Raw genomic sequence first — 26975 nt, 5'->3', positions numbered from 1 at the left:
AAAAAGTTCAGATAATCCAAGAGTTTTGATTTTAATTTTTTTCTTTTTTTTAAGCTTTTTGTTTTCTGCTAGGACTCAGTGATACACTGACAGGGCTGATGAATATTTCCTAAGCCGACAAATTTCTTGTGGATGTAAAAATGTAAATACTGTTAACACTGTGGCCAGAGGTTCAGTGTAATGTTTTGTCCTCCTAACAAGCCTAAATTAAACCAGGTAAAAATCCAGGTACTGCTGGATACTGCCAGATGTCTTTCATGTAAAAAGAATAGCACAACTGTGCAGTACAAGAGTGAAGACACTGTAACATGTGCCCCACATTCCCTGTGCATTACTGGCAAGAAAAAGCAAATAGTGGCTGTAGTTCTCCATCACCACAGAGGGAAGAGGTGAAACCCACTAGCTGAGGACTGGCTTTCCGTTTGAAAATGAGAGAAAGTCTAAGTAAAAACATCCTTGGAGCATTACTCACCTTATCCTTCAGGAGGATCTCGTATGTTGTGATAAGTGCATTGAATTTCAATCTTTTAGACTGAGAATGGATCCACTCATATTCACGTATCTGTGAGGGGACACAAAAGTTGACTTCAACACATGTTATCAAAAGGAAAGAGTTAACAATTGTTCTTTTAGTGTAGCTGTAGCCAGAGACTCCAACCAAGTCCAAACCCTTGTTGTTCCAAGGTGCCATTTGATGAGCTCAGTGTGCCTTAGGAACAACTTGTTTTAGTGCACACATTCTTCAACTGCCCTTGCACAGGTAGCAAAATAAGGTCAGCTTGCTGTTGTGACATTAATGAACACATCACCTCACTGTGGACACCATTAGAGTCCCAACACTTGTGTGCTCTGTTGTCTGAATAGCTCCAAACACTGAAGACAAGCACTTTTACACTGCTGGACTCCTCACTGCATGTTTCAGCCCAGAGCAGTAGTGGCTTCCAGATTCTGAGAGAAGCCAGTACTCCTGCACTCACTCCAAGAGGGAAAATAAAGCAGAAAATTCCCTGCAGCAGGGAATTACACCCACATGCTCAGCTACACCAGCTCCAGCTGCCTGCAGTGCTGCCAGCACTATCCACCAGCCTCTCCAGCTGACTGTGTGTCACACACATCACACACAAGCTGCTGCTTTGCACCCAGTGCTTCTCCCTGAGCCCTCACCCTTTGCTCTCTGATTACACACCATGTTCCTGCTCATGAGGTCTCCAATGTAAACCACCACGTTTATCTCAGGCGCCCACACTTCAAACTCCCTCTGCCAGGAGGTGAGGGTGGACAGGGGCACGACCACCAGGAAAGGGCCGTACAGCTGGTGCTGATGGAACAGGTAGGACAGGAATGATATGGTCTGAATTGTCTTGCCTAGTCCCATTTCATCAGCCAGGATCACGCTGTTGTTCCTGAGAAAGAGGAGAACAAACAAAAATGCTGCCTGAATGCATGTTTCTGCCACTTTGAATTTACTGTGCTCCACGTGAACAGCAATCCACAACAAGGACAGAGAGGGGCAGTGCAAAAACAGTTATTTGAACAATTCCAAGTGGATCCCAGGGACAGCCAGACTGAACATGGCACAAAAACATGCAAAAATTAACTGTGATGACTCCAAACTGGAGGAAAACAGGCAAAGGCAGAGGGGAATCAGTGGCCTAATTTTAGAAGGACATTTCTCAAAGACTTCAATGAGTATAAAAGCACACTGAGCCAGAAACCTTTTTTTCCCATTAAGTCAATGGAAATCTAGGGCTGATATGTGCCAGACTCACACAAATTCAGCATGTGAACAGGCCCAGACAGGGAAAATGCTTTTTGTTTTCATACAAGGTTTCTTAAATTCATGTCTGCATGTCTGCATTCGTGTCTGCAACACAGCCAGGCATGATAATATTTGGAATCTTCCAAGCTGCAGAAGGAGGGTAGGTAAAGACCTCACTTGAAAAGAGGAGTGCCAAATCCTTCTGGGACAAAAAAGCCACAGAATGAACATCACAGCCTCTGTACATACTTGCACCATGAGTGAGCGAGCCAGTTGAGGCCCTCCAGCTGGTAATCCCGCAGCTCCAGGTTCTCCCCACCGATGTACGAGGGCTGCTTCTTCAAGGCAACAAACCTCGGCCTCTGCTTCAACACCTGAAAGACATGCTGCCATAAGTCTATCAAAGAAAAAGACCAAATAGTCAGTAGCTGAAAGGCTGAAAATTCAGCAATGAAATCTATGAATTCAGCAAAGAGTGCCTATCTCTTCACTGGTTCAAGTCCATCCACATTTTCCTAGCCAGTGCGAGGGCTGCATTTCTTGTGATTTGCCTGCTGGTTTATGATCAGGGCTCTGAGTCCCCCAGGAGTGTAGTAAGCTGCACAAAATGCACAGGAGTTGGAACAAGCTCCACTTCCTTCTTTGTCCTCTTTTGGTTTTTCTCCCATTATTCCTGTCCCTCTCCTTCACTGCATCAGCATCTTGCAGGCTTCCTCTTTTCCCAGGTGTGCTGTTTTTTCATCCAATTGATATTAAAACTGCTGTAGCTCCTTCTGAGGAGGAAGCACTTTGCAAGGATTAATTAAGCCTCCCACTCCCCAGGGGGACATAACGTTCTCACTGTGCACAGAGTAAATGAAACTCAAAGGGGTTCACATTCTGCTTGAAGTACAATACGAGAACAGCAAACAACCCTTCAAACGCAGGTGGGAGGATGGGAAAATGTTCTCTGACATTTATCCTGAAAAAATTTCATGTTCCCACTGCTTGCATCTTCCCCCAGCCTGGAGGAACCCAGCAAAGGAAAGAAGAGAAGCCAGCAAACCTTGCAGTCCCGGGTGGGAATCGTCTTGGAGTTGTTACGACTGTTGAAGCTGTCAATGCAGTGCTGAAATTTCTTGCTGATCAGAGCCTCATCTTCCCAGCTGCACTCAGCATAGGGCAGCCCCATCCACTTACACAGGTATTCGGGGTCATTCGAGGATGTTTTGCGACTGTTTGCTGTAAAATATGCCAAAAAGCCCAAAGCTCAGCACCTGAGGTTGAGCAGCTGAACCACAAGTGCAGTTCACAGGCTGAACTGCCCGGACAGCCACAGGACAGCTCTTGACTCATAGGAAAAGTGTAGAGAGACCAAAAAAATGCTCTTTTACCTGGGAAATCTGAATGTCCCGTGGCAGACTTGCTGGTCTTCACAGCTGTGTTTGGAGAGAGAAGGGAAGGGAGGGTTGGAATGCTGGCAGCCAGCAGAGGGAGCAGGGCAGGCGATCACTGCCTCACACCCACGTTTTTACAGGAATTCTACTGGAAATAGGTTAAACAGCTCTCCACACCAATTCCCAAAGCAGCTGGGTGCTGGCACTTCTGACTGACATGACTGTGATATTACCAAAGCACTCAGTAAGTTCTGTTTTTATTTTTATGAATTAATCATGAAAATCTCACCCCTGAGCTGCCTTGCAGCCTAACCCCATCCTCAACCACACCCCGGAAAGTGGTCCTCACAAAAGCCACGCCCATGCTGCTGCTTTGGAAACAAACACCTTGCATCCAAAGGGTTCAAGACAAAGAACTTCAGCAGCCCCTCAGAAACAAGTGCGTCATCCCATAATCCAGGCAAGCAGAGTCACTTATTTGTATTGCTTGTAAATACAAATCTGTAAACCTGGATTTCTACTGTCCAAATTCCTAAATTTCACACAATGAAATACACTAAATACCGGGGGTTTTTTCTTCAGGGATACTGGAGGACAGGGAAGAAGAGAGAGCTTCACACTCCTTCTGCTGTCACATGGATTAAAGTTCCCACTCCCACTTCACCCCTTTACCAAAGTCTTGGCTCCACTTACCAATTACCCTCTCCACTATTTGATACTGTTTGTTCAGCTCTGAAGCCAGCTCTTGTTGGCAGTTGAAATATTCTACATCTTCAGGTGATACCTTGCCCAGCCTAGATGCAAAATAACCCAAAAGAAAAAAACAACCCACTATAATGCTTCTGTCATAGTGCTCATGGATGTTACATATAGAAAATCTACTTGCCTACACGGCTCTGACATTCAGACAAGTCACAGGAGCAAACTACTGTTATATGACATGTTTCTTAAATTTCCTGTAATTATAAATTATTGCTGAGAAGCAAATGTCATAGATGTTGAGATTGCCTCCCTGTTAAATGCTGCCTTATTCTGATGCAAGAATCAGTCTCAAAACAGGAATCAAATAGAGATGGAAGCTGCTACTCCAGCTTTACCACTTTGGAAATACACCATAGCTTCCCATTATAGTTCCTGGGGAAGCTGGACATAAACTGATGCAAAAACTTCTACACAGACAAGACCACAATTAACAAGAGTTAGTAAGGCTGCAAGCCCTCACAGCACCTCCTGGGCCAGGCGAGTCTGTGCACCATTTATTTGTCACCAGCTCTCCCAATTCTTAAGCCTAGGAAGCAGCAATAGTATGAACTTATGCCTTGCCCTCTCCATTTTACAGCCATCCACACTGCAGACATCATTTCTGTGAGGGGGACATTCCTCAGCAGGCAAAGAGAGACCAGAGTGCACATGAAACATACTTTGTAAGAAGAAATCAAACATTTTCAGTCACGACTCCTCAAACCTCTGGCTGAAAATCACTTGCCCAAGGCCAAATCACTGCCTGGAGTGAAGCCTACCATTGCTTGATCTCCTCCTCTTTTTTCTTGAAGTTTTCGAGCTTTTTCAGGCCCTTCACTTTCTGCTGCTGCAAGGACTCCTCGCTCTCCCACGTGCTGTGGATGTATGACCAGCCCTTCCATTTGATCAGGTACTGAACTTCCCCCTCATCCTTCTCCGGGTCGAAGTCGGCGCTGGGGTTGCCGTTGGCCTCGGTCGCGTACACCGTGGTGGAAGCTCCAATGGCTGCAAGAGAGACCAGCCTGCATTTGGTACCTTCATTATCAACCACTGGGCATTAACTGCATTAGAGCAGGAAGTTACTCTTGTAATACATCTTTTGCGGGAGCACATCTTTTTAAAGCTGTCATAAGTAGCTTTTCTTTAAGTATAATTCAAAGGCCCCTTGAAAGTGTTCACAACCATTCAGTTTTACAAAACATTTTTGTAAGGCTTTGAGAACAAAACATTGGCTTTATTTTCATTATGGCTTTGTCAATGGGGCCATGAAAACTGACTCTCTTAGATCTGTTTTATATTTCAAAGCAAAGAAAAGCAGAAATGACTGCATCTCTAAAATGTGTGCAGGCTAAATGAAAGCTGCCGAGTACATAAACTATAGAGATTTTAGGATTTTAAATATTATATGTTACAAAAGCTATTACATATTACAAGACATAAATAAGAGGCACAGAGGAAAAGATGAAAAGCACTGAAACAACCCTTGGCCCCACTTCGAAGTTACAAAAGCATTGCACCAGCTCAAAGAAACCATGAGCACGTGCGATTGCCATCAGAAATAAAGGCTTCTTCCAGAGCCACGCACCTCCCTTTTTTCCAAGCCTGATGTCCAAGACTTTCTCAATAGTTTCACTGTTGTCTTGTTGTTCATCAGCACCTTCCCCAGTCATCTCTATCAGGTCATCAGAATCCGTCTCAAAATCATCATCCTCTTTGTAGCTGAATAAGATCAAAACCAAACTGATATAAAACCCTTAATTCTTCCCAGCCCACCAACACAGAGAATGGCTCAGACTGGAGCACCTTCTCCAGCATTTATCCCGTGGTTCAGTGCACGTTCAGCACACACATGCCTTAAGTCATCCATTCAGTATTTTTCCCCAAGACACTTAAACAGCTACACTTTATCAGACTAATCCTCTATCTTGCCCATATAATTTTTCTGACCATGGCCAACATCAGATGATTCATAAGGTGGAACAATCTCTGCAGCAGAAGCAAGACCATAACAGAGAAAGTCTCCACTGTTGAGGGAAAGATTATTCTATGGAGGTTGCAGAGGCTGCACGGGTGCCTACACTGCCCTAGGAACTGCACTTCTCATCTTTGATGAATGTTTAACCACCACAAAATATCATTTGAACGGCTCTTTGCAAGTCCCTTATTGGGACTGCCCGAAAGGTGAGAAGGTACACTGGGGAATGGACAAAGCTTTACCTTCACCCTGTCTCAACACTCTGTCCCAGGGCATTATCTATCAGCCACTCTCAGACAATTGGTCCAGTCCAGCACAGCTCCTCCCTTTTGCTCATTTTCATCTATTATTTGCAATTATTAATCTCATCTGAGAGTGCTTTACAAATATTATGCAAACCTCCTCACGTTTCTCTAAGAGGGACTGGTAAACATTCCCTCCTTCACAGATGGCAAAACGAGGTAAACCAGGATGTTCCCAGCATGAACCTGTCAAAAGAGCCACACCTCAACCACAGGTCTCTGCAGGGCAGAGCTGGGTCTCTGCAGGACCACACAGGGAGTCAGGGCCCCCAGTGCTCCCCCTTCCCCAGCCAGCTCTCACCCCCAAGCAACCCCACTCTTCTTCACACCTGACATTTTTGGCTGCTCTTCGCCGAGTTTGTCTCTTGGGGGTCTCATCATCTTCATCATCATCATCATCTTCAGATGAGTCTGGTTTCTTCCTCTTCCCACGCTGGATTTTGTGGGGCTTTTTAACACCAGTTTTGGCCACTGTTCTAAAATAAGAGTTAATAAAGCCATAATACAGCATGGTTTGTGTAAATATCTGCTTTAGTAAGTCTTTAAGGAAGCACGAGTCTCAAATATTAGACTCCTAAGGGATTTAATCTGCTCTATCATGGAAAACACTCTATTGCTCACTGGAGCATGAGATGGGGAGATGAGGGAGTAACTAGGCCCTAGGTTTACTAGGCCGTAAACAAGGGTAATATTGCAGGAAAAATACACATTCGTTAGTGACAAACAGGGATTTCCTCTCCATGCAGCACAGGCAGAAAAAGAGACTGAACCAACCATTCCTTACCTCCTTTGGACGGGCCTTCTTGCTTTAATTTTCTTCGGTTCAGGCTCACTCTCTCCACTGGTGCCTTGCTCCCCTCCATCTTCATCCTCTTCTCCGGCAGAGACCTCTCTTTTCCATTTAATTCTGTGGTCAGAAATGTAGGTCATGAAGGGCAATGATATTTCTACACAAACACCTGAACAAACACCTGGGGGGTCTCAGTCACCTGGGCTTTTGTTCACACAGAGGCAGGATTGCCTTGAGTGAGAGCAGCTCTTACCACATGCAACCACGTGCTGGTGGCAGAGCTGTACTGCTCAAACCTGGGTGGGCAAGGGCTTTGATTGATTTTTTTTCCTCTACCTCTGCATTTTTGAGATGGGCTGGAAGGATCTGAAGAGAAGTGCTCACTGTCACAGAGCACGAGCCACAATGTGCACAGTTACACGAGTGCCTTGGAGCCCAGAAAATGGAACGAGTGTCCAGACATCTAAATTCTCCTGTCAATTCAAGTTTCCAAGTGTGAAGCCAAGTCACATTGCACCATTAGTGGAAGGAAGCACATTCTCTGAGGGCAACTCAGAACAAAGCTGCAGCTCCAAAATGCCTTTTGGAGGAGCCCCTCCTCTCTCCAAGGGGACATAGAGGGTCCACAAAGATCATTCTCCTTGACCAGGAGAGGTTCATATTACCACAGTCCTCCCTCTACTTTATCACCTTCCCTCCTGCACTGATGGGTACAACTAAATGAAGAGTTAAAAAACAAGATGCAGGAGAAAGTGAGCAGGATCATGTGGCCGTGTTTAGATTTTCTCCATCAGGCAGCTCATGGTTCCCTACTTCACTTCAGTGTTTGGAAAAACTAAAAGGTACTTCTTAGATGGGAAAAAGGCAGTAAAACATGACTGTAAGTGCACTCATTTACAGTGCTCAGACATCCAAAGCATTCTTTATAGAAGTTCTTTTGTTTTAACAGAGAGCTATAGAAGATAAAAGAGGATAATAATTTGGCATTTTATTCTCAGTTAATCAAAAAGGTGGGAGGAGAAGGGATTAAACAGTTTTAAGTATCTCTGAAGGAGAATCAGTAACCTGATGGAAGAGTGAATGACTGACAACAGAAAGTGAACCTGACTCATTCAGATTCCATCACAGGCACAGTAGGAAAATACAAACAAAAGTTGGAAAATTGCATCCATCAATAGATACATATTCATGCTTCAATTTTAGTAATCCAAAGTATTATTACTGGAAATATTAAAGTATTTATTTATTTTACAAGCTCTCCATGTTGACAGCTCCTATCAAACAATCCAGTGTGCTACTGTACTGAGAAATAAACCAAAGCATCACCACTCAAAACCCTTTCCTTAGAAACTTACTTTCTTTTCAACTGCTTCTGGCGTCTTCTTTTTGGGCTCTCATTTTCAGATTCGCTACTTGCCTTTAATTGAAAAGAAAGAAAATCAGGTTGTAGGCTTTACTCTGGACTGTCTTCTCAAGGATGCAAGTGAAACACACGTGCCCGTGGGCTGAGCCCAGCTCCTTCCCCTGCAGCCTGAAGGACGCTTTGGTGCAGAGCAGCTGCCTCCCAGCACCACCACCTCAGCTGCACAGTCCTGCTGCTCTGCTCTCAATGTGAGGAAGGAAACTCTCTGCAGGAAGCCTGGAGAGCTCTACAACATCACCTATCCTGGAGTCCCTAAGCTCAGGACCCATCCACCCCTCAGCATCAACCCCCAGTGCCCAAGAGACACCATGGCAGCAGCGGGCAGGCAGACCTGCAGTGTGTGCAACACCCCAGGGATTGCAAACCCATGGGTGAATTTATCCCAACAAATGCATTATGATCTCTGCCTTCATTGCACAAACTTCCTACAAGGAATGAAATAAAAATATTGTCATAAAAAGGCAATATTCTCATCAAAAGAGTGTCCCTGTCTTGTTGTTGGGTTTTTTCTGCCACAGCAAAAGTCACCAAGGACCCAACTGGGTCAGAGCCGTGTCCTGCTGCTTTCCTTCCTCCTAGTCCTACAGTTTCCACCAGTGAAGTCTCTGTGGCTAAATATATCTAGAGTTATTCTAACTACTTGCTGTACTATTTTAAAAGTGGGTGTCACTAATTCCCACAGACCAAGATAGCTAAAATAATCTCTTTATGCTGGTTGTACACAACCCCATTTTCATAAAAACTAGTCAACCATGTAAACAGATCACCACACAGACAACATGACTTCTTATCTTCCCCCAGCAAACACAAATAGGCAGGGACAAAACTGAAGAAACCCATGTGAAATTTCTAGAGAAGTATTAAAATGACAGAAGTAGCCTCTAAGTTTGCTTGCGCCACACACTTACTAGAAATCTTCCGCCTCTAGCTGCTTTTTGCCACAGTATTCAGCTTTGGCTCCAGGCCATGATGGACAGGTCTGTCCATCACCACAGTTTGCATCCTCTGACACCCCCACTGCCCTCCTGGACAGAGCTTACACAGCTGTGCACACAAGGATCTTGTGAAATGGTGTGAGTTGCAACGTGCATCCTTCATTCCCATTTTCCAGCTTTCCTTCAGGCCCATAGAAAGGCCTGTCTCACTTGCATCAGTGTATCCATTAAAATCCACTAAAATACTGGACTCCATGTCTGACCATGAGCTTTCCTGGATTTGGTGTCAGATTTGCATGTGGCACAGTAACACCTTTTGCACCATATCTTACTACAAACACGTGTTCATCCACCTGTTTCACGGGCCTGCATGAAATCCCTGTCTCATTTACCAAGCATGAAGCAAGTGCCTGGCAAACACCATGGAGAGCCCTACCTACTCTTGCAACACAAGCCAAGCATTCCACAGATTTGTTTTGACACACAGAATCCGAAAGTCCTCAATTTTCCTTTTCTCTTTTAATCTCTTATCCACTTTCTGAAGCTTTTCCATTCTAATTGGGCATGATTTTAACAGCTGTCCCTCAGTGCACGTTTACTTTTGCTGTATTTTGGCAAGCCACAAGTAAAAAGAGATGGATTTCTGTTCTGCCCTGCATCAGAGAAGATCACATTGGGAGAAAACCAAATACAACCTTTAGCTCTTTGAAATTAACTCCACTTCTGTGCCAAAATCCCCTTTTCCAAGCTTCTAGTGTCCATTTTTCTAATGCCTGTACTCTCTCCCTGCTCTGCCGCTGGGTCTACAAAGCTGATGACAATCTCTTCATGACTCGACTTTTCCTCCCCTCTTCCACCTTGAAAAATATAACTTGTGACTGCAGCTCAGCCGCCTTCTCTTACACTTTTCAAAGACACCATTGTGTGTTTTGGATGCATGTCAAGCCCAGCTCCATCTCCACTGACACAGCCAGTCCCCAGCCTGAGTCACCTGCCTGCCTTGTGCTCCCACATCCTCCCCATCCCAGTATGGAGTGCTGGGAAGTGCCATACTGCAGCTCCTTAGCCTCTCCTCCCTGCTCCATCGTGTCTCCTGGTGATAAATTCCTTGTTCAAGGAAGGACAGAGGACAGCCAGAGAGCCAGGGCATGCCAGGTCCAGAGTGTGCACCCGAGGCCCTGTCTGCCCACCACCACCATCATCAGGAACAGACTGGTTGGGAAATCACATGCAACTTGAATTTTAGTAACGTTACCTCCTTGAATGACACAAGCTAGACTGGCAAAGTCCGTCCCCAGTCCCCAGTGGGGTTTTTGTCAGCCCAGCAGGAGGGGCTCGGGTCATGCTGCTCGGTCCAGAGCGCGAGTGCCAGTGCTGGGCTCAGGCTGCCCCGCTGGGGTGCTGCTGCTGTGGCCAAGGGGAAAGATGACCTGTCTTCCCTAGGTCCCCTTTATCAAACACTACAAATCTACCTAACTTATTCCCGCACCACTACTTCCAGCTGGACTAGGATCTGGCCACTTACAATTTCCCCATCTCCAGCTTAAGGGATCAGCCTTCCCTCTCCACGCCTCACTGACTCCTCACATCAATTCTCTCCCTCTCCCAGCACATAAAGTGCACACACTTTTACTAAATTAATTACACTGCATTTTGCCGTGGAGCAAAGCCGGATAAACATAATGATGCTGCACATGTAGCACCAAGAAGAGCAACACGGAACTATTCAAAGTTCTGCTCCTACAGATTATCCACGAGTGTCCTTGCCACTAGCCCAGGGCAGGAGAAATGGAGATTCCAGGCCATTGGAGAGGAGGTCCAGGTGAGCCTCTGGACCTATTAGGAGAGACAATGACTTGCTTGAACAGAGCCAGTAAGTATTTCAGACTGAAGTCAAACTAAGGACTTGCTTATTTCAGAGCAAGCCAAGCTCTAGTGCTTCAGAAAAGCTGGAGAATCTCAGCTCATCCAGTTAGTTTTATGTCTGCTGAACTTCTCTTTCTCAGTGAGACTAGTAACATTTGAAATACATTGACCAAAATGCAAATGAGCAGATTTTTTTTTTCCAATAGGAAAACCAGCTGTATTTTTAGAACACACTGGTGCGTGACTTCAGGCCTCTCTTTGACAGAAAAAATGCACTGACATCTGTCACCAAATTCAATCTGAAGCTATTCTTTTTATAGTAAAAATATTGTGTCTGGTTGGGGCACATTAATTTCTCAACTGCCCCAGAATCACAGAATGATGGAATGATAAAATGGTTTGGGTTGGAAGGGACCTTAAAGTCCATCCAGTCCAACCCCCTGCCATAGGCAGGGACCCCTTCCACTATCACAGGTTGCTCAGAGCCCCATCCAACCTGGCTTTGAACACTTCCAGGGATGGGGCAGCCACAGCTTCTCTGGACACCCTGTGCAAGGGTCTCACCACCCTCAGAGGGAAGAATTTCCTTTATCTATCTAACCTAAATCTGCCCCCTTTCAATTTGAATACTCTAAAAGGCACTTGGTTCTGTACTCCTCACATCCCCTGGCTGAAACCTGAAGCTGATTTATTAACTGCAAAGAAAATGCCTGGGGAAGTAGTGTTTTTACTAAAAACCTTACACATTCTCTTGTTCCTGGAGACAGCTCTGGGCCCCTGAGCAGCTCTGTGCTCCTATGCAAAGCTGCGCTTTCACTTCCCCGATGGCTCAGCCCACGCCTGGGTATTGATCACGAGTTATCACCCTCCCTGATCACACCTCGGACACCTACACAAGGAGCCCAGAAATCCCCAGAAGGGAACCATTTCTAACACACAAATAACCCTACCCAGAATGCTGCTCTCAGAGGACATGGTGATTGAGAAGGGCCCCAAAACCAGAACCACCTCCACCTGTGCGCCATCTCCCCCGCACAGGTGAGTCACGGGGCAGTGCAGGGAGCTGGGATGGCTCATCCTTGCTCTGGTCTCTGAGCCACGCTGCCTGCAAGACGCTCTTTGCTAATCTGCAGAGAAGCATTAGGGAAGAAGGCAGTTACAAGCCCCCAGACACTGTGCTGGAAGTCCCAAGCAGCAAGCAACAGGCACAGGTCACTGGCGACAGGATTGACCCTGCGAAGGCAAAAACCATCTTCAGACGTGCCTTGGATTTCTGCCACCTCCAGCAGCAGCAAGGAGTGCTCAGCACCACGCAGACTTGAGCTATGCTATTTCCTCTCGCTTGGTGTCTTCCAAAAGCAAGACTTTCCATCTCCTCCTGCTCTCTGCGAGGCCCCAGCACTGTGCTCCTGACAGGTCACACCCTCCATTGGATTCTGCTGCAGATGGGAGTTGCCCTGTGGGGACCAGTCAGTGTTTCTTTGGGGAGAGAGGGGTGAGGGGGTGCTCCAATTTTTTTAATTTCAGCAGTTTCACAAAAGTTGCAGTGGGGGTCATTTGGAGGACCTTTGGGGTTTTTTTGTTTTTTACAATATTTTGTGGTATAGCAAAGTTTTTGCATCTCAGATTTTAATTTTTTTTTTATTGTACCTTAAGTAGTAGGAAATAAAGATATCGAAAAAGAAAACAACATTTGCAAAACCACGTAATATTGTAAAACAAAAAAAGAAGGGACTTACCTGGGCCCCTAAGAGGGCAGGGGGGTGTGCAGCGGAGCTCTGGGGTGGGTGTGAGGTCGCCGGCACAGTGCATGCCGGGGCATCGCACAGAGGGGCGGCCGGCCAGCCCAGCCTCTGCCAACTTGAAAAGGAAAACAAAAGCTATGTCAATGGTGCACCCCGAGCCCCTTCCTGACCTCTGCTCTGCGGGACAGCCAGCACAGGAGTCTGGGGGGGCAGCTGGTGGCACTGGGGTGCCACAAGGCTCAGCAACAACGCACCAGGGCAAGGAGCTGGAGACCTGCATGTGACCCCTTGAGCATCCAAATGCACATCTTGGTGGTGAAGCACAAACAGCCCAAATCAGAGAGCACTACTGGGCTCCTGCTCTGCTCAAAGTCTGCTGCTTATCTTCAGATTCCCAGCCCCAAGCCCCAAGCTCTCCACGAAAGCCTCTCTCTGGTTCTCTTACCCCTCTGCTATAGCTACTCGACCTTCCTGAAGACCTGCAGATGAAATGCTCCATGCAGAAAACCTGTCAGATGCAAATGAAGGTGGCACCTAATTCCTACATCTTCAAAAAAAAAAAAAACAACAGTGTTCTGAAACAGGAACAATTAGAAGGTTTGGCTGCCAGGCTCTGACCACTGCCACCTCCAACTGAAGCATGAAAGACTACCCAGTATTCAACCAAAGAAAATTGATGGGTCATAAAGCAGCACACACACAAATGCATTTATTAGTGGGATCCATTCCAGGATAGGCAATGACTATTTTGTTGCTATGAGGTGTTTCTGGGAACTTTCCTTTATTCCTGGTTGGATTTGTGTTGCGTTTTGGTTTTGTTCTGGTTTTTTTATTACACAGACTCCTCTCCAGGATGTTCCTACAGCAGAGCATGACTTGCATTACGCCCCATTCCAGCAATCAGATCAGTGCATGCAGATCTCAGCCCAGGCAGTGTCCCGCTCACTCCACAGGTCTCAGGTCAAGCAGATCCAGATGCAGGACTGGGACCTCAACTGTGAGCTCCAACATCCATGCACCAAGCTGGGACTCAGTGTTTACAAGGCAATGCAGATGAGACCTCCCTTTGCTCTTTGGGTTTCGTTGGTTTTATGTGTTCAGTGACCCCTCATCCTTTTTTTTCCTTACCTCATCTTTTATATTAAATCGTGACGGTTCTTGTCTGCTTCGGTTTGACCTCCTAACCCCATAAACATCAGGATATTCTTCCCACATCTGCAAAATAAACAGACCATCAGAAGGCCTGCTTCACCCCAATTATTTTTGACATTTTAGAGAAGCTTGATGGTGTTTAAAAAAAAAATCAACAGAAAACCATTAGGGAATTAGCAACCAGTAGGTGGACACTTTAAAAAAACTGGCTGAAAGAGATTATTATTATTTTGGGGTATTTGGCACCATTCTAAAGCAGCATGTGTTTATCTCAGTGTTATCTTTACAGTGGTCCATCTTTCCACCAAAGTACAAATCACTCTCCAGCTCCTTCAGGCTGGAGGACAGAGTGTTGAGGTAACCAGCCCTCTGCAGCACTGGTACCAAAGGTATGGAGGCAACCAAAGGTATGGAGGACGTGGAATGAACAGACCTACCACGTCAACAGGGCAATTCTCTGTCACTAACAGCTTCCAGCACAATTCCTTTCCATAGGGAATGCCCCATCAGCTGCCTGGAGACATTGTCAGCTGCAACTTCAAAGGTGAATTCTGTGGCCCAGCCTGGATGGCAAATGGAGCAAGATACCCTGTCCTTTGGCAAGGCAAGGCAGTGGCTGCTGGTTCCTCTCCTGAATGCACTGACAGGAATGTGGTTTGGCAGCGCAGGGCACACAGATGTGCAGAGGTCACTGCTGGGAATGGTTGTGCTCTTTGCTGTTAAATGAGGACCTCACCAGTTTAATACACTGTGTATAAGAGCATGCAACTGTTCTTGTAGGTGGACAGGAGAAGGGGGAGACAAGAATGGGATGCCCTGAGGGGGATGAATGCAGAGTTGTGTTGGTGACACAGGAAACAAGAGTTACACGGCAGACACAAACCACCACCATGCCCCTCAAAATCCTACACCAGCAATTCCTCTCTCCCTCAGCAGAGCTTACTCTCTTAGTTCTCTACATCTATTCATTTCCTTCTCATTCTCTCTGTCTCCAGTCCTCAAATATCTCAAAAAGCCACTGGCAGGAAAAGGAAATCAAAATACACTGCCAGACGCAGCAGTGATTGGGATTGAGAGCATGATGGATAAAAGGCTGCAGCCCAGCAATTTTTCTGCCTCTGTTAAAGGAGTAATGGGATAAGGAACAGACTGTGACAGTGTGTATCTGTTGGGCATGCAAGTAGAGGTACATTCACATGAAAGAATAAATCAAAATGCTCCCTAAACCATTTGAAGAACTTGTCTTTTCATCTATTAAATGGCATGGGTTTTGAATGTGGGAGCGACTTCCATGACAAATCTTAATAGCACCTAATACAGATTAACCTTGCCTTCATGGGTGTATCTAGACAAATGCCAAATAAACAATAATATAATAATTAATTGCATTGGTTATTCAAGGGGAACTGGTATCAACACGCCTAGGTTAGACCCTAGCTAAGGAAGACACCCATTAACAGAGAAATTAAGGAAGGGAGAGGCTTTCTTATTAGAGGGTGCCCTGACCTTTTCATGTTTCATCCATACTAATTATCACCCTGTATATGGATGCACTTCCTCACAGGATAATGTTAACATTTTTTGTTCGGGACATGCTCTTTGAATCCTTCAGAGGGAGAGAAAAGTTCCTTTGGTGCCCACCTTTCAACAATAAAGCACAAATTTTAATATAGTGTTACCACAACTGCCTTATAAACTCATCCTCCCTTGGCAGTCCGAACACTGGAGCATTTAGCCACAACCTGAGCCAGCAGCCTGGAGCTTTGTGAGAGGGAGAAGCTGGTAACAAAATCCTTCACTTCTCCCTAGCAGGTCCATAGGGAGCGCAGGCTGGAAGCATGGTCCGTCCTCCTTATCCTTTACACACATAGCAACTTTCTCCATAAAACTCCCTCTCAGGAGCAAACTGTGCTCAGTGCAACCCATGGCTAAGAACAACAGGACAGTTACACACCACAAACAAACAAACAAACAAGCTGACCTAACCAGAATTTTCTCCTTCCAAACGAACTCAGTTCACTGAGTTCCTGTCTCCAAATGGTATTTGGGCTCCTCTTTCTCACCTCACACTACCCTATGTTACTCAGGTGCCTCCATCCCTCAGGCAAAGCAGGTTGAGTTGCAGCTTCTGCCCCGGGGAATGAAGAGGGACACTATGTGCAGTAACATCCACAATCCCCTTTCCTGCTGGACAGCAAGTAGAGGGAAAACCTGGCTATCTGAGGGGTATTGCTAGGGAGGTGCTGGGAAGCTGTGAGGGAAAAAAAAACCACAACAAAGAAGCACTGTTCTGGACTTAATAAATAATGGAAGTTAAATCGCTTTTTCATTCTTCCTCTTTTTTTTTTCCCTATGCTTTTTTCAGAGGAAGAGTGATGTAAAAAAACCCGAAGTGGTTCAAACTTCAAAACCTTCTCCCTGATTATTTTTCTCATGGGGAGGCTTTACTACTTCTGAGGGAGAGGAGAGACAGGAGAGAGGAGTGGAAAGACAGAGGCAGAGGATGAAATGACAGGATCATGTAGTGATGGCAGGCACCTACCCCTCATTCACACTAGTCGGCCCTGTGATCATCTACCTGGTGCCTCAGGGGTTGTTCCACAAACACAGCAGCTCCTGCTCTCAAGGGTGACACCAGCAGGGCTCCAGCACACAGACCAGACAGCCTCTGGGGACACTGGAGGTCAGAGGCTGTTCGGTCCATGTGCAACGTGGCCAGGAAGTTGGACACAGCTTCACTGAGGTCCTGCTGTCTGACCTTTGGTGGTGGTACAGGAGTAATGTGTCTGGGCAGAGCAGCAGGGGCAATACCTTTTTAACATCTGCTATCCTTTCCTTCTTAGAGGCTGGTTTTTCTTTGGTTTCAGGAGGGGTCTGTTGGGATTTGGAACCAGTTGATTCACTTTCGGATTCAGACTGACTCTCAGAGGACTCGGAGCTGCTGTTTGACTCGCTGCCCTGCTCACTTTCAGACTGGCTTGCAGAGTCAGAGCCAGAGGCTTCTTCGGATGCCGAGTGACTAGTGGTAGAGAAAGAAGAGGTTACATTTTAACTGCACTGACACAGCTGTGAAATATGCAGCGAGCAAACCTGAGACACATCCAAGCCACAACAACAGGCTTGGAAAAGCATGAATGCAAGCGTGGACCCTGCAGTCCTGAAGAGACACCCCGCACTGGCATTTTGCAGCAGGGGCAGTTCCTTCGCAGGACTGACAATGAACACAGGTGAGAGTGCAGCCCCAGAAGTCCCTGTCTAGGATCTCCTGCTCATCACCAGAACACAAGCAGTGGTGGTAGGTGAACAGAAGCATTAGCAGTACCAGCAGCACAGGTACTACTGGGAGGATGTGGCTGTCTTGGAGCGAGGAAGAATAAGGTAGAGTGGGAGCTGCAGCATCCAGAGACCATCCAGCTGTATTAAAGATAAGCAGTTGCTCCAGCACGGCTCTCCACTGCATCCTACTGTGGCCAGTGGTTCAAAATAAATCTGATACCCATTTTCTGGAAAAGGCCAGTATCAAATGCTATACCCATAACACCATGAATGATATTAAATATAATGTTTCTTGCAAAAAAAATGAATTCAGCAACAGGACAGAAGAAAGAATCTTATATGGGCTTGTGGCTGGAGCAGCTCCTGTTTAAAGGATCACACCAGTGCTGTGCAGACTGCATTTCTCAAGCCAATAATGGGAGAGCAGATGACCAAGTAGTGTATTTCCCTCTTCTTTTTTTTAGTATCTTTATATACAAACGGGTTAACACACAGGATATCCCCTTAAATAATTAGGCTCCTCAACAAAACAGTGAGAGGCCAAACTATTTTAGGTGGCCAAAACATTCAAATACCTTTGCCCAATCACTCCCAACATCTACTCTTTTTATTTTAAAATCCAGAAAAGCAAGCTGAAATCTCAGTACACCATATCATACGTGCGCTGGTAAAGCAGCACTCAAACCTCGCTGTCACAAACAAAAATCCAGTGACAGTGATGCTACAAACTTTTCGAACAAGGAGCACCCCTTTCCCAGTCAGCTTTTCACTGGCAGCTGGATGTGTTTGTGATATTTAAGGGTTTACTTAGAACACTATGAAAGAAGAGTCAGGAAAACTCCACAGAGGGAAAACAGATCTTTATTTTTTTTTTCTACTTTTGTACAAAAGTAACAAAGTACATCAAAGGCTTTGCTCAGATCTCACGATTCAAGGAAGAAACAATAAAATTAGGCAAAAAAACCCCAAACAAACAAAAAACCAAACAAAAAACCAGCCAAACAAAAACAAAACAAGCACCACCAAAGCACGTGCACGTGTACATTTACATCCGACTCCACGGGGATGGGCAGCTGGGGATGCCCGGATGGAGCCGGGCCGGTCCCGCTCCCGGACAGGACAAATCCCGGGATCCGCGGCTGTGGGCCGGGAGGCGGGCAGGGGGCAGCACCCGCGCGCCCTCAGGCGCCGCCGCCGCCGCCATTTCGCGGCCGCCCTTCCGCCGCCATCTTGGGAGCGCGGGGCCGTGCCCGATCCCTGGGATGGAGGCTCCTGGCACTGCCCCGGGCAAGGGGAACCGCAGGGAGCGCGGCCGTGCGAGCCTGAGGGGACACAAACGGAGCCCCTTCCGCAAGGAGCGCGGGCAGCCGTCACCCATGGCTGCTGTTATACTGTCCCAGCCTGGGTTTGAGGGAACGGGGTTATTACAATGCTTCCTCCAAGCAGGGCTGGAAATTGAACTACGGCCATTCCAGGCTGCCCAGTCCCTCCTGCCTGTCCCTGTCCATGGATGGCGGTGATCCACGATAACCCAAGACGCAGCCCCACACACAGTGTCCCACTACACCCCTTGTTCTGCAGGCTCTACAACAGTCCCCCCCCCCTTGTCTGCCACAGCCCTCCATTGCCACAGCCATAAAGTGTGGTGGTGCCACACACATAACCCATGGTGGTGCCACAGCCATAACCCGTGGTGGTGCCACACCGCTCCTGGGAATGGCACTCCAGCAGCTCTGGGGACAGATGGTGTCCATGGGCAGGGCTTGGCAGGACACCATCCCTCTGGGCCTCCACAAAGGAACGGGATCTGGAGGCATCCGAAGCTCTGCTGTCATGACAGAAGTGACAACATCAGGCTCTGCCTGAGCCATGCTGGCATCCTGTGTTCCACACAGGAAGAGGAGGACAATTTTTCCTTCAATCAGATTTACTAGCAATAGCTGGAAGGAATTCTAACAGCCCAGGCAAGACTGAGGCCAGACAGCTCTGACAGTATTTGTTCAGAGGCAGAACACTAATTAATGTCCTCCTCCCACTCTGGAGCTCTTTGTTCCTCAAAGCCCTAAGCTTTATTTCAAAGACACAGGGACACAGGCTCTCTGCACATCGACAGCCATAATTCACGTGCTTTATCCACAACATTATCTGAACACTGTAATTCTTTTTTTTCAGGCTGTGAACTGTGTCATTTGAAAAGAGGGAGACTTCTCTGGTGACATACACATCTGTATGTGCAGGTATTTGCCTGCACACCTGCTTGCCCTACTAAGGAAAGAAACACAGATGAGAAGTGGTTACATCCTTTTGAAGGCTGTTGCAAATAATTCTTCTTTTTTAATGAACAACCTGTTATTGAGGCAAAATATGTGTTTGTCTTCATTTCTATGTTGATCGGATTAAAAAAATAACTGAAAGGCCTATTTCCATAAAATAGTCCTTTCTAACTGTCACTGCAACAATCAGGAAAGCATTTCTACCTGCCAACAGAATATAATGTATTAGCAACATCAGATGTCAAATCAGGTCTAACACTGTATGTACCTGGAGACCTAAGTCCTCTTTTCAGAAGTTATTTTTGGAATTTGTCCTGGTTAAATGCCCCTAAGTTAGCATCCAAACAAGACCTACTTTCAATTAAACTGTAAGTGAGGGATAAGCTATAATTAATTGTCACAAAAATCACAACTCAACCAGACCACCCTCCTCCAAAAACACCCATGAACATCAAAAGAAAGCAACAGATGGACCATTGGTAACTTCCTTGAAGTGAGAAACTCTTAAAAGAAGTTGAGATCTGCAAAGACTCAGCCAAATACATTCCTCTGGTTTCCAAGAAATACTTCAGGCTGTAAGTCTGTTTTAATTAAGAGCCTGCTCCTGGACTTGAGGGGGAGCAAAACTTAATCATTCCTTACCAAGGATATGTTCCTTCCAAGAAATAAGTAGCTGAAAGGCAGTGATAAGACCCTTTACAGTGAGGCATCTGAGTTTAAAAGGCAATTACCACGTGCCTGAAGCCTCCAGACTTTGCATTTAATATTTCATATATGACTTCATTTTATAGGGAATCATCTTTGCAAACAGCAAATCATTTTATAAGCTCTCAGTAAGAACAAACAGTAGATATGTTTCCAGAAGGTGTGAGACAGCTGAAAAATATAAGCAGTTGTGAAACCAAGAACTGACCGGGGAATAGCTCTAACTGGGACCATTCTGCCCCAGTGTTTAAAATGTGGCTTTTGAGGGACAGAACTTGAATTCAGACAGGGGAATAAAGGAGGATTAATAACCCAAGAACCTCCCACATGCAAAGCTCCTCCCAGCTTTAAGAACTGTTTGTGAATGTTTTGAATCTAAACAAGTTTGAATCCAAACAGCAACATTCCACTGAGCTGTGCAAGCTCTGCAAGGATTCAGCACCAGCAAAAACAGTCCATGAAAGCTGGAGAAGGATCCTGGCAGATTATCCCATGACTGGATATAACATCAGGGGCTGGATGACAGCAGGAACCGTTACGTTTAACTCCTGTGCATTGTTGGCCAGAGCCTCACGAGTGCTGTGGGTAACTGACACCCAGGTGCACATCCACAGCTCACTGACACCAAAATGCCACGGGCAGGTGGCTGGGACAGCCCCTCCCCACTCCCATCCCTCCTCACCCTGCAGCCCATGTTCCCAGCACTGGCTGGACCTGCCAGGCTTCCTGATAACACACCACAGAAACAGCAAGTCACCGCCAGCTTGGCTTAAGCCAAGTTCAGACCAAGCCTTTACAGTAACTGGGAACAGTGGAAATAAACTGCACTTGGCAGTGGCAGGCAAGTTGCAGAGTTGAAAAGTAATAGGTCAGACTCAATGATCCCAGGGGTCTTTTCCAACCTAACAGATCCTGAGAAAGGGGTGAGCAGCCTGAGGTCCAGGGGTAGCCACTGGGTCAGCTGAGCCTCATGCCCTGTCCCCACAGCCCCACTGGCCTTGGCAGGACCACGGCAGGGTCCAGACTAGGGGTGTCTGTCTGGCAGAGCCAGCTCTACCTGAGAGGGGTTCCTGGGCTCCCACAGCTCTTCAGCTCAGGCTGCCAGCTGCTCCAAGCTGCTCCCATCCACCACCAGAACCAACCTGAGATTTACTCCGAAGTACAGAGCAGCAAAGCTGGTGCAGGCCACCAGCTTAAAACTATTTTAAGAGGTCTGTCTTCCTAAAGTGGCCTGCACAAACTGTGGGACACACAGGCACGGTGACAAACCACAGAAGGCACAAACACACCGACTGACATGACAATTGTGCTGCTGTTAAACATTTCCTTTGAATATCTTATCTATAAATGTGATGTTCCCTATTATGAAAAGAAACTATTCACAAGAGCATGTGGGGACAGGACAAAGGGGAATGGCTTTAAACTGAAAGTAGGTTTAGATATTAGGAAAAAATTCCTTACTGTGAGCGTGCTGAGGCACTGGAGCAGGCTGCCCAGAGAGGTTGTGAACATCCCATTCCCTGGAAGTGTTCAAGGCAGGTTGGACAGGACTCTGAGCAACCTGCTCTAGTGGAAGGTGTCCCTGCCCATGGCAGAGAGGTTGGAATGAGGTGATCTTTGTGGTCCCTTCCAACCCAAACCATTCTATGTTTCTATATAAACATATATGAAATGTCTAAACAAGCACCGTCAACGTTGATATGTGCACTCAAGTCACAGGGTGGCTGTAAAGGCACTAAACCATGTTAAATTTAACCTTTCGCCTAAACAAGCCAGGGAGAGGAACACAAGATGTATTCTAGCTATAGATCATTGGATAAAGAGAAGATAATACAGGTACCACAGAGGAGTGAAAACTGCACGGGATCTATCCCTTGTTGGGGGGGACGACAGGAAATGAGCAAATTACCGCAGTAATCATAGACAAGGCCATACAGACACAGCACATGGAGCGTGCAGGAGAGCCAAGTGAAGGACAGATTGTGATACTGAAGATAGATAAATTCATTCCTAGCTTTTTGAGTTCCTCTGCAAGTCTACTGAAAAATGATTGGTGCTTGCCTGTCTCCCAAGGCAAAGATTTTCTAAGTGAGAAGCCTTGAGAAGGGCCATTCGGTGAAAGAGCTTTTCCAGTTTATTTCCTGCAGGGAAAAGTAGAAATGGGGGGAAAGGAAGGAAGAAAAATACTCCTGCTCCTCTACTCTCCATACCTACGAATGGTATTTAAAACACTGATCTATTTCCAAGCAGTAACTTAAACTAGAATATCCTAAACACAACCAGGCTCCTCATATTGTTTAGGAGTGGGTCTCAAACAGCTCTGAATACTCAGAATACGGTTTGTCCAACTCTGGGCTAGCTTTCAAGGGGCACAACAAACTCCCATGGTTACAGGGCTGCCCCTTCCAGATTACCCACACATGCTTCAAAGCAGCATAAAAATATTTCCCTAACCTCACTTTGTGACCAGCAACTTTTATTTTTTTTCCCCTTAAATAGGCATGTGAGAAGTTCTCATGGAGAATCCACACTTCTCCCACCTGTGCCTGCAAACGTGGCTTGCAGGGTTGGGTGTTCATTACATTTACACAGCAGTAGGCACAGCCAGGCCATGGTGCTGCTGTACCATCTGATGGATTATGCACCCAGCAGGTATCTATCCAAAATATCCACCTGAACTGGGCTGTGAGGCTTCCCAGCCTATTCTGGCCACTTCTACTTACCCCAGCACAGGACTCCCAAATGCCAAAGGCAGAGCTAAATATATCCCTCACCGCTCTGCTGCAGCTCAGCCAAGCACATTGGGCTATCCCTGAATGATAAAGACTTTCCAAAAGCTGGTGGGGTTTTTTTCTCCACTACAAAGACACTATGTCGTGCTTGCATAAGCAAGCAAAAGGAGCAATCCATTCATGATGGGGAGAGCTGGCTCTCTCACTCTCTGATCTTTAAGCCAGAGGGTGAAAATGCTTGGGATGTTCAGTGGGAAAAGAGAAAAAAAAAGAAAAAAAACCAGCAGAGGGACAAAAGGAGTCAAAACCTGTCTGCTTGATTAAGGAGCACCATTGATAATCTCCAAGGCAGCATCCTTCCCTTTCCCTGCACAGAAAGGGGAGAACAATTGCAGTTGTCATGGTTTGAAAGGGCCCCCGTCTCTCCCTCCCCGGGAGGCAGCGAAGCGTTTCCGGGCTCCACATCCCACTTCAGCGGGAGGACCCGCTGGCTCCTGGCAGCTCCCAGCTCCTCCTCAGCCCCAGGCAACGAGAAGAGTAGGAGCCCGGGGGTGCACACCTTCCTCAGACAGTGGGCAGAGCTGTCCCTGTGCCCTCCGCTGTTCCAGCCACCGTTGTGCCGATTCCCACCGGGGACAGCTGAGCTGAAGCTCAGTGGCAGCACAAAGGGGATTTCCACACAGGTGCATCCCCACTGGCAAAGGACATGTGGATGCATGAGGGCTGGAAAGTGCACACACAATTAGTACAGAAAAGGTGGATGCTTTTTCTCTTTGGCAAACTTCCTTTAAAACCACTGAGATTAAAGACATGCAGTGTATATGGAAATTAGGACCCAAACCCCATTAACAGGAACATGATGGTGCAGAAATTCCTTTCTGGTTCCAGGTGACCTGCAGTTCAGAAAAAGGAAGCCTGATCTAACCTGAGGAGGTTATTCCAAGTGACTTTTAAAAGTTGTTTTTAACCAAGAGATTTAAGGCTCATCACCAAGCTTAAGTTTTATAGACAGCACATGGCATTCAAATCTCAGCTGGTGACAACTCTGTAGTGAAGCACAGAGATTCCTCCCCATGAGAGAGATGCAAACGACTCCTATAATTAACATATTAGCAATTCTATTAAGTCATCTATACCCAACAATAACACTTGCAAGAAACATAAATAGTTACAACACAGCTTTTTCCTAAGGAGTCGGGTGTTCTGCAGTCAGTGGATTCTTGACATTGCAACACACTTGTTCATAGCTGGGGTAAAGGGTGGTGAGCAATGAAGTGTTCAGCATCCTATCCCGTCTGTGGAGCTTGGCAGACACACTGCACTGAGCCACGCCAGGATTAAACGCTATGCCAGCACTTCCAGCACAACACCAGAAAGGAGTCTGAGATCACTGTTAAAAACTTTTTAATTTTTAACCCCTATTAGTCAAGGCCACAAAATCACATGTAATACGGAGTAGGTTATTTCAGCCCACAGGTAAATATAAAGCAAGGTGGAGACTGAAAATTATAATTTAGCAGCAGTGCTGCACAAGCTGTAATGTAAAATGAGCTGCTGTGCATTTAGAAAGACTCAGCAACACTTGGCTCATAATATCCAAAAAACAATCCGTCTAAGAAAATGAGGCATTAACAGTGTGACAAAAAAGCTTCACTGCAAGTCACTAGGGGTAAACTTTTCCTCTGGGCTTTTTTGCTTTCATTTCAAGGCTTCTTTACAGGATGTGAAGGTGGGCTTTACACACACACCAGCACCTACTGAAAGAGCATCCTCACATGGCATTTCAGCACGCATCTTTTAATAAAAGCACACCAGAAAGACTGATGTCAAACACCATGTCAGTAGAGCAGCACAACCTTTGCCAGAAGGCTGCTTCTATCTAATTATGGTAATCCAGGCCATCCCCTCCCCCAGTGCTGTGCTGTTGGTATTTATTTTCCTTGAAGGAGAAGAGAGATAAAGCAGAACAGCAGCTTTCTCCAGCCATTACCAGCTCCTTTCTGAGCTGGATTTCAGCTAGGGGCAAGTAGAGATTTAGAAGCCTTTTCCACCTCCAGAACTTAGCAGCCTAATTTAACATTGCAATTCCTGCGTGGTCCTTCATGCTGTGTGCAACACGAAACAAAACACAGTGGATACACACACCACCAGGTCATATGGAGATGCAACTTCAGCATAAGCTGCCAAACCCACCCAAAGAAGGTTTACTTTGGCCATCTTGAGTTCAAAAGCAGCCAGTCCATGGCATCAGAAGCTTCAGTCCCTACACTCCTGCTTGCAGTCTCAGGTACTTCACCTCATGGCCAGTCTGCATCTGCCACTGGTACCCTCACCTGCTCCTCCAAACCAGCACTGATAAACCTGAATTAAGAGATGTGCCAGTATAAAAATTCATCAGAGACAAGTTTGGCAGCTCAGTAACCTGTTAACGGTATGAGCAACTTTCTGAGGGGTGAAACATGAAAACAAAGACAGGAACTGGTTTATCCCTGTACCAAATTGGAGAGATTAAAATGAAACACCAATGCCTTGCTGGCCCTCCTTCTGAGCCCTGTCAAAGCTACCAGTGGAAGTGTTTGTTTGAATGCACAAATGTGGTTATGGCAGCCCCAGCGCTGCTCCCGAGGCACAGCCAGGATCCGCGTTCTCAGAAATGCCACCACCGAGCCACAGCTCGTCTCCAGCACTGGAGGAAGTGGGGGAAGGTGCAGATAAGGGCAACTGTTACCCTCAGTGTGTGGCAGGTGAAACAGAAAGGGGAACAGGCTCTAATCTGCGATCTGAGCCACATCACCTTCCTTTGGCTGAAGGCACTCACTGAGCTGGGAACACGCCTGCACACACGTGCACTCAGCACACACGTGCACTCAGCCATGGCAACGCCCCTGCCCCAGCACAGGCTGTGCCACAGAAACAGGGTTACAGAATTACCCAGGTGAGCTCTTTATTCCCATTTCTCAATTTTTATTCAGTAAAAGTCATGCATTTTAGAGAATCTATAAAATTTGGTTAATTAGCTTAAGATGTTTAACTAAAAAAAGAACAATCCAGAAGACAATGAATTCCAGCTAAATGTAGCTTCTTGCAGTTTGTGAGCCCTTTTTATAGCACTGTATATACTGTATCCATCTCTGGCAGCAATCACAAAACAGGGAACAGAGGAGTTGAAAGCCTCAGGATTGTGCATGCGTAATTAGATGAGACACTTCCTTCACGAGGGTAATGTGAAACAGAAGTAACAAAGCAAAACAAGAACAATCTCCTTTGTGCTGCACAGAGATTACATCACGATTCATATGAATTCCTTGCACATTATTCCTTTTGTGTCCTGCACTGATCAAACATTTTTCCCTTTCAAAAAAGGCTCCGGACAGTTTCACAAAGGGTTAAAGCTTAAAAAGAGGGGGGGGAAAAAGTCCTTGTTGAAGAATGCAGCGGTGCAAATGAAACTGAAAGCCTCGGCACATGCACATGGCCACAACAGCTAAAAAGTAACCCGTCAACTGGATAAAAACTTGAAACCCACAATTTAACATTTTAAGAAATGTGTTCAGTGTTTCTACTCGGCTGAAAGAAAATCACATGCAAAATGCACACTGAAAGCAAACAATGAGTTTTGGTGATTTAAAGATACTGAAAGCTGTACCTCTACGCAAAAAAAAAAAAAAAAAAAAAAAAAAAAAGAAGACGACAGATGTTCCAGGAATACTATGGCATTCTACAATTCCTTTTGAAGTTAAAAAAAAAAAAAAAGGAAAAAAATCCCCAGCAAAAATAGCCTTGCTTCTTTTCAAGTCGCTTCTCAAAATAGCTTGCACTATTAAAATGAAAACCCCTTAAAATGAAAGCACTGTAAGCCCACGCCCGGCAGATGAGCGGAAGCGGGGGGAGGCAGCGGCAGCCGCCCGCTCCCGGCGCGCTGATC

At 46.2% G+C, this 26975-nt stretch overlaps 1 protein-coding gene across 7 annotated transcripts in view; it reads right to left on the bottom strand.

Moving 5' to 3' along the window:
- Nucleotides 1-26975, bottom strand: part of CHD2 (chromodomain helicase DNA binding protein 2) — an 84798-nt gene that overhangs the window by 23275 nt on the left and 34548 nt on the right. For 6 of the 7 annotated variants that reach the window (XM_017742603.1, XM_017742607.1, XM_017742604.1 and 3 more), the window contains 13 exons: nt 16876-17083; nt 14041-14127; nt 8299-8360; nt 6938-7060; nt 6483-6629; nt 5462-5595; nt 4656-4881; nt 3829-3929; nt 3133-3177; nt 2805-2980; nt 2009-2133; nt 1187-1403; nt 473-562 (listed from right to left, as the gene is read on the bottom strand). In XM_017742603.1, coding sequence (XP_017598092.1) covers nt 473-562; nt 1187-1403; nt 2009-2133; nt 2805-2980; nt 3133-3177; nt 3829-3929; nt 4656-4881; nt 5462-5595; nt 6483-6629; nt 6938-7060; nt 8299-8360; nt 14041-14127; nt 16876-17083 — 1741 coding nt within the window. Of the gene's footprint in view, nt 1-472; nt 563-1186; nt 1404-2008; nt 2134-2804; nt 2981-3132; nt 3178-3828; nt 3930-4655; nt 4882-5461; nt 5596-6482; nt 6630-6937; nt 7061-8298; nt 8361-12906; nt 13028-14040; nt 14128-16875; nt 17084-26975 lie in introns of those variants that run through there. The other variant, XM_017742609.1, reaches the window with a different exon arrangement.

Source organism: Corvus brachyrhynchos, unplaced genomic scaffold (assembly GCF_000691975.1).
Source record: "Corvus brachyrhynchos isolate BGI_N302 unplaced genomic scaffold, ASM69197v1 scaffold97, whole genome shotgun sequence".
NCBI classification, from domain to species: domain Eukaryota; kingdom Metazoa; phylum Chordata; class Aves; order Passeriformes; family Corvidae; genus Corvus; species Corvus brachyrhynchos.
Note: the sequence above shows the minus strand (reverse complement) of the source record. Positions and strands in the feature narration are given on the sequence as shown.